Consider the following 8125-nt stretch of genomic DNA (forward strand, 5'->3'; position numbering starts at 1 on the left):
GTGTGTGTGTGTGTGTGTGTGTGTCACTTCCCTGGTTTGATGCTGCTGGCTGAATTTCCATCTCGCTCGATTGGGCCCCTTCCTTGCTGTCCCCCTCTGCCTCCACTCCAGTGTTCTGTGAGCAGTCCCATAATCCAATGTTCAACACTTCCACACTTGGAAACATCTTTCTTCAAATGAACGTCTTGCTTCTTGTCCTCTGCCTCTGAAAACCTCCTCTGCCTCTCCCTCGGTATTGTGAGCGGCCAGCATTTTGTTTAGTTTGCGCTGTGTCTGTGAGTCCGTTGAGAAAGGCATTACTGAGGTTTGTTTCCCAAACACCTGCTTGGTCTCCTAGGGCATCGGGTTTGTTTATCCCGCTGTTGTCGAGCTTGGAGTTGACGCTGACTGCATGGCTGGGGCTTGTAGTGGAGGTGGTTGAGGTGTTCCAACCAGATTGCCAGGGTTGTACGCCGGAGGAGGGAAGGGATACCCAGTCGAGGAGAGGTCATTCAGGCCTGCAATGGAAGGACACAGAGATGTCTGGGGTTTACATGTCTTTTGGAAATAATGTATTTCTTTTCTTCACATTCATTTTCAACCTTAATATTTTATTTAATCCCCAAGGCCAACTGCCTTTTTTTACTCCCCTTTTTAATTCCATCTTCACACTCTTGTAATTTATTTGATTTTTAATTTACTCAAAGAACCTCCCTTAGGAAATCCGAACATTTCCGTCCATATATTTAATTTAGACAGACTTTCTTCACCATATTTTGCTCGCATGACATCTACAGTCGGACCCTCAGGAGGCTGTACATACCCCCTCGCCTGCTTTGCCCCCATAGCAAAGTCTTTTAAAGTGTCACCAAAACACTCCGTGTCACCAAAACACTATTTAAAGTGTCACCAAAACACTCCGTGTCACCAAAACACTATTTTTCATCCGTCGATGCTAGATATGCCAAATATCTCTGTTTTCGAGCAGTCCCTCTCCTGATGTCATGGAGTTTTAATTACGTTTAACTTTAAACAATTTAGACTTTGCACATCTCACCGAGTATTGAAAGCCCTTTGAGTTCGTTGGATCTCGTGAAGTCAATCGGTTCCACCCCTCGCGCTGGTCCCCTCGTCCCGTACGTTTTATGTCGGGGTAGAGGAGGATCCAAGATCCCGGAGCTAGCAGCCACCAGCGTCCAGAGGTTTCCCCGATCAAACATACAGAGATCCTGCCGACAACGCCATTTGTTATGGAAATCTAGGGCCCAAACACAGCTGGAGAGTACAAGTCAAATGATCAAAACAAATAAATGGTGAATCAAGCAAAGCTGTCTTTTGGTTATTTATTTGAAGCTTCAAATACACGACATAATGATATATTGTCACCGGTCGGACAGAGTATGGAAAGTCTGCCCGAGAGTGCGCAGAACAATGGGAAAGCAAAGGTTATATAAGGAAAATGAGTGGGAAAGAGAGAAATCTGGATTCACACAGTCGGATTGTTTATGAGACACCCAGTGGCCTTGAGTAGATAGCATAACGGTTCTCAGAGCAGGGAAGTTCGTGTGTGTCTGTGTGAGTCTCTTAGTAGCCAAAGCATCTCTTTGGCCTTGAAGGAGAGGAAGAAGAGATATATAATAATGGTAAGAATATATCAGGAAATAAGAAGCATTTGGTTTAAACATATGAAAGATATAATAAGGATAATAATAAGGATGATAATAATAAAAATTTCCACTACAACGCTCTCAGTTTGTACGTGTCAACGATGAATCTTCCACGCAAACCAAAGTTAGCCATGGAGTGCCACAGGGCTCAGTGCTCGGACCTATTTTGTTCACATTATATATGCTTCCGTTAGGCAATATTATAAGGAATCATTCTGTAAACTTTCATTGTTATGCGGATGATACTCAACTATATTTATCAATCAAGCCTGATGAAATTAATCATCTAAATAAAATTCAAGACTGCCTTAAGGACTTAAAAACGTGGATGACCTTAAACTTTTTGATGTTAAACACGACCAAAACTGAAGTTATTGTACTTGGCCCGAAGAATCTACGAAACAAATTATCTAAAGCTATACTAACTATGGATGGCATTAATTTGGCCTCCAGTGAGATTGTAAGGAATCTTGGTGTTATATTTGATCAGGATTTATCCTTTAACGCCCACATAAAATAAATGTCAAGGACCGCCTACTTCCATCTACGTAACATTGCAAAAATCAGGCATATCTTGCCTCAAAACGATGCAGAGAAACTAGTCCATGCATTTGTTACTTCTAGGCTGGATTATTGTAACTCTTTATTATCAGGGTGTACCAAGAAGTCAGTCAAGTCGCTTCAGCTGATTCAAAATGCTGCAGCTCGTGTACTAACCAGAGTTAGGAAAAGGGACCACATTACTCCTGTTCTGGCTGCCTTACACTGGCTCCCTATAGAACACAGGATAGAATTTAAAATTCTTCTTCTCGCCTACAAAGCCCTTAATGGGCAGGCGCCATCTTACCTTAAAGAACTCATTATACCCTACTGTCCTACTAGGGCATTGCGTTCCAAGAATGCAGGGTTGTTGGTTGTTCCTAGAGTCTCTAAAAGTACAATGGGAGCCAGAGCCTTTTCTTATCAAGCTCCACATTTGTGGAATCAGCTTCCAGTTTGTGTTCGGGAGGCAGACACCCTATCCGTTTTTAAGAGTGCGCTTAAGACCTTCCTTTTTGATAAAGCTTATAGTTAGGGCTGATTAGATTCAGCCCCTAGTTTTGCTGATATAGGCTTAGTTTGTCGGGGGACATCTTACTTCTTCCTTCTCTCTGTCTATACCTGTGTACTCTCATGTTCCGATTAACCCAGCTTCCCCAAATGTCTTTCTTTTTGGTGTCTATATACGCCGGGATCCGGAGTCATGGATGATCCTGCGGTCCTGTGTCCTGGATCGCGAGCCCTGGATCTTGAGTCGTGGCTGTGGTCCTGGATCATCGGTCCTGGATGGATATCCTCGTGGATTCATCTTCCTATTATACACACATGCATTTCCAAACATTTGGACTACCTATGTTGCAAATGTATTATCTTTTCAATTTACACACGGCATCTATTGCACGTCTGTCCGTCCTGGGAGAGGGATCCCTCCTCTGTTGCTCTCCCTGAGGTTTCTCCCATTTTCTCCTTTAAACTGTGGGTTTTCTCCGGAAGTTTTTCCTTGTACGATGTGAGGGTCTAAGGACAGAGGGTCTAAGGACAGAGGGTGTCGTATTGTCATACTGATATTCTGTACACACTGTGAAGACCACTGAGACAAATGTAACATTTGTGATATTGGGCTATATAAATAAACATTGATTGATTGATTGATTGATTGATTGATTGATTGATTGATGAGGAAAACAGTAGATTACCATAAGCGCATGTAGATACTTTGCTCTTTGTGGTGATGATTTATAAACATGAACAACAGTATTACATTAAAATATATAAAACATGTTCTCCTTTCATTTCTAAAAGGGTGGTCGAGTGTATCCTAAACTAAAGGAAGCACTGAAGCTCTTTTCCTGTCATCAGAATCTGATCAGCTCTTATCACGTCTGACACTGAGGAGCTTCTGAGTCATTTCACTCCGTTAGGAACCTTCCCAAGACCCCAGGAAGTGCGCCGGCCGTTGAAGGATCTTTGCGTGGTGGCTGCATTGAAAAACAGTTGTAATTTGGATTTCCTGCTGTGTATCACCAGTCCTACGCCCATATTTCTCTATTTGTCTTTCCTTCTAAATGCATGTGCAAATGTAAGTAAATAAGCCTGATATAATGAACTGTTGTTCCATATCCACTTTGCATTAAGTCAAAAGTGCAGCTAACTAATGCATAATGTTAGTTAATGTTTAACCTAATGTATGTATGTGCAAATGTAAGCAAATAAGCCTGATGTAAAAAAAAACGGTAGGTTCCATATCCACTTTGCATTTTACCTAATGTATAATGTCAACAGCTGCACATCTACAGTCTCATTCCAAAAGAGAGGAACGGGGAAGAGACAAGGATGGAGACAGTTCTTCTGATCATCATCGCTCTTTCAGGTAATTATTATTTTTATTTAAAATATATTATCCCATTAGCAATGTGTAGTACTTTCTATTTTGGTTTCCGTCTGACAATTACTTAAGTTATTTAATTTACAGTTTAACTTCAATGTACTTTGGAGAAGTCGGTTCAGTAGTTGATATTGAATCTGATCAAAGTGTCTGTGTCTCTGCAGGGCTGAGCGCTGTCTCCTCACATGCTGAACGTCAGTACCATTTTGTTTCTGAAGCAAAGAGCATGTCTGAAGCACAGAGCTACTGCAGAGAGAAACACACAGACCTGGCCACTGTAGACAGCATGGAGGTCGTGAAGCTCCTGAACGACATGGCAGGCCAACACAACCAAGTGAGGTCACTCTTCTCTGTCTTTCGATTCAAATGAGTTACATTTATTTTAGAGTTAAATTGAAAAAGGAGAGATTATCACAGAAAGCTAAACCTGTTTTAAAGTCCTATGGAAACCTGAGTATTAAAACAGAGTTGAAAATGTTTTAAGCCAAAGCTATAGCATGAAACCCTGTAATAAAGTGGAAGAGGTTCAGAGTAACAAGGCTGTGAAGGAATGTTGACTTGAGGGGATTCCCTTTAGATCACCACGTACCAAGGCTGGTCTCATAAAGGCAAACCTTCTCTTTATTAAACATACACATGTTCTCAAGCAGCAGCTTTAAAAGCTTCAACAGGATGTACTAAATATAACAATGTCTTGCTTTCAGTCAGCCTGGATAGGGCTGCACGATGAGCGGGACACCTGGAGGTGGTCGATGTCAGACCCAAGCTTCCACGGACCGGGAGAGACGGAGTTCAGACCATGGGGGAATAATCAACCAGATAACGGGCCAATTGACCGATGCGAAATGTTGCATACTGATGGAACATGGTATGATTATGATTGTAATACCAGATACAGGTCGGTCTGCTTTGATGTCAAGGTAAGAATATAAACTTAAAATTAATATTACACATTTAAAATCATATTTTAAGCTTCTGAAATACAATGCATTGATCTTTATCTAACTAGCGGTTCCCAACCTTTTTTCTTTGTGACTTTTTTTTCTTTTGTTAGCAGTTCCACTAAAGACATTTCCCTTTTCACTAAAAATGCTCACATGGTTTCATTTAAAAGATAACGTAAAAGGAAATTATGTATATACCATTTTTTGCAAACTTGTTTCAGAATTGTAGGTACGTTTTACATCTTATACATCTGTGCTAAACAGAATAAGAACAATATAGGATCAATATAATTTGAATGAAGCTTTAACCTGTAACAGAGTATCTTCACATCGTTGTACTCCTGCTTTTACTCAAATATCTGAATATTCCACCACTGATACTACTAAAGTTTATTGCCAACATTCATCTGTTGAAAAACCCCAGAACTACAAATTACAAAGTACACATTTGTGGGATTTAAATGTAATATTTTATATTATAAAGGCATCAATACCACCAGAGATGTGGTATTGCTGTCAGGCTGTATGCCGTGGTGCCTCTTCTCAGCTTCTCTGGGGTCCATTTTCAGGGCCGAATGCAGCATTTGTCCCCATTTATAGCCGCATGACATGGACTGAGGCCCAGAGCTACTGCAGAGAACACAATACGGACCTGGCCAGTGTGAGAAACCTGACAGAGAGCCAGCAGATTGATGATCTGTTACCTGTAGGGGGTTATCGTTATTGGATCGGCCTTTACAGAGACTCCTGGAAGTGGTCCGATGGAAGTTCCTCCTCCTTCAAGTACTGGGCAGAAAATAAACCTGACCTCAGAGCTTTAAAGGTTTGTGTGGCTGCAGATTTCGACAACTCTGGAAAATGGGAGGACTTGGACTGTGGCCTGGAGAAACCATTCATCTGCTACAAATGTGAGTAACATTCACAGCTACGTCAAAGCAAGTGATGATATTGAGTCTGCTGAAAAAGAAGACACCATAAACGTTGTGACTGATGAAGTTTGTTTGTGTTTCTAGCTGTTGTGCCTGTTTCAATGCAAGTGATAAAGGTGAGGGTGGAGAAACCAAACGGTGTGGATCTGAACGACCCCGCTTTTCTGGCTGCGATGTTGGTGGAGGTAAATCATGTTTTCTACTTTGATGCAAAAACATCTCCAGAAAGGAAATTCACATGACATGAGAACAAGAGACGAAAGAGGTAGGAAACACATACATATCTATTAAAGAATAATTAATTCAACAAAAGAAAATGCAGTAAATTAATTTCAATACGAATGAAATGGACCAAGAGGAACATGAATGAAATTCTATATCCATTATACTTTCAATACTTTGGCCACAAATAACAGGACCCAAGCATTTAGTAAGAAGACGTGTAAATATGTGCAGAAGTAAAGAGCAGAAACTTAGCCACATGCCACCAAATGCATTAGGAACATGTACAAATACTATTCCATAACCTGAGGTAAGCCTTTACACTGGAAGACATAAGGGGAACAGCTACCATTTCAGATGAGTGAGCTAAAGAGAGATCATCTGTTTTTACTGGAACGATAATTATAATGAGTTTTTGTGTCTCAGGCGAAAAAGAACCTAAGGGCCCAGGGATTGGACGACAACGTCCAAGTGGCCTGGAGGAAGCAGCCGGATGGACACGTCTTCCACAAGGAGGAGGAGGAGAAGAGGGATGAGCTCTAAAGCTGAATTGCTCTGTGTGATTTTTATCAGAGAAAAGTGCATTTCTTTCCTCAAAGTCCTCGTGTTACAGAATTCAGCTGCAACAATGATCTGAATAATCTATCAGTAGCGAGATAAGATAAGGGTTGTAATGTTTTCTATATGGTTTTGAAGTTAATATGTTTGGGGTATAAATGTTCATGTATCTGCTTGACCTGCGGAAAACTGGATTTATTTTCCTATTTTGTGACTTTTTATATGTTTCTTTCAGATAAAATATAAGACATTTTAAAATAATATTAGATTTAATAGAGGGCAATTCCAGGAAATCTTATTATCAATTAACATGATGACCTCTAATGCATCTTTACAGTCATTTCATACAACAATTTAATTCTTCATTTGAAACTTATATTTTATCCTAAAAATGTGTTGAGCAATTACTCACTGTTATTAATATCTTCAATTGAGTTAAACATTGTGTTTATTGCTCCTTTTCTTTAGGGATGCAAACTTTAAGATATGTTCCTAAAATTGGTGAATCAGCTTCCAGAATATGAAGATGTAATGCTTTTCTCTGTGCTATGTGGTCATAAACTGAATCTCTTCGGGGTTTAATTCCCTCTGGCTGTGGGATATATAACCGGCATTTTACTCTTTTGTGTGACATTTGATAGATTAGATATTATTAGATTATAAATTAAGATACTATTTAAAAAGGATTACCTTTAACGTTCAAACAAATTAAATATCAGTTTTCGTTGCATGTATGTAATGTGAGGATATCTTCAAATAATTGAAATAGAAAATAATTAATTGTATTATTTTCATCCTTATTAAGGATATAAACTTGAAGCAAATGTCCTTAAATTATCTATAACTGTTTTACGTTACCCTTCTGGCAACAAAGCTGAATATTCGCTGGTTCCAGTTTCTTAACTATTATTATAAGATGTGATGTTGTTTTTTGTCATGTATCATCATGAAAGTAATATTCTGTTTTAAAAAGATAATCACGATGCAGAATAAACTATATCCAATAAAGAGATTATTTATTTGAATTATTTATTCAATGATTTCTCACATGTTGGATTATTGGTTATTGGCCAGAATGGTAATTTCCCTGATTTTAGACACTTTTTAGCCAACTGACTCTCAATGTAGATATATAGATATTTGTTCTCCTTTATTCAAGAAAATATATATTTACATCAAACATGATATACACACAACACCTTGACATCAGGGGTACATAGGTACAGACACAGTACAACACAAAGTAAAAAGTGAACATATATACTGTATAAACTTAGTACATGTACTTTAGCCTGTCGCTTAGGGGCCGGAGATGAGACTTCATGTTTGGGTTTTGGGCCGTCACAATTGGGTGTTATTCACTGTGTGTGCCATAGGGTGTCGCTGTACGATTCCCTATGG

The 8125-nt window shown here is 39.4% G+C and overlaps 1 protein-coding gene across 1 annotated transcript; it reads left to right on the forward strand.

The window, feature by feature from the left end:
- The first annotated feature begins 4019 nt into the window (after window positions 1-4019).
- Window positions 4020-7350, forward strand: LOC117450151 (C-type mannose receptor 2-like). The gene is made up of 6 exons (XM_034088223.2): window positions 4020-4056; window positions 4236-4405; window positions 4776-4991; window positions 5500-5923; window positions 6029-6129; window positions 6593-7350. Exons 1-6 carry the CDS (start codon window positions 4020-4022, stop codon window positions 6707-6709), a joined length of 1065 nt encoding a protein of 354 aa, XP_033944114.2. The 3' UTR covers window positions 6710-7350.
- Window positions 7351-8125: the final 775 nt, after the last annotated feature.

The sequence above is a fragment of the Pseudochaenichthys georgianus genome, chromosome 7 (genome assembly GCF_902827115.2).
Source record: "Pseudochaenichthys georgianus chromosome 7, fPseGeo1.2, whole genome shotgun sequence".
Lineage (NCBI taxonomy): Eukaryota > Metazoa > Chordata > Actinopteri > Perciformes > Channichthyidae > Pseudochaenichthys > Pseudochaenichthys georgianus.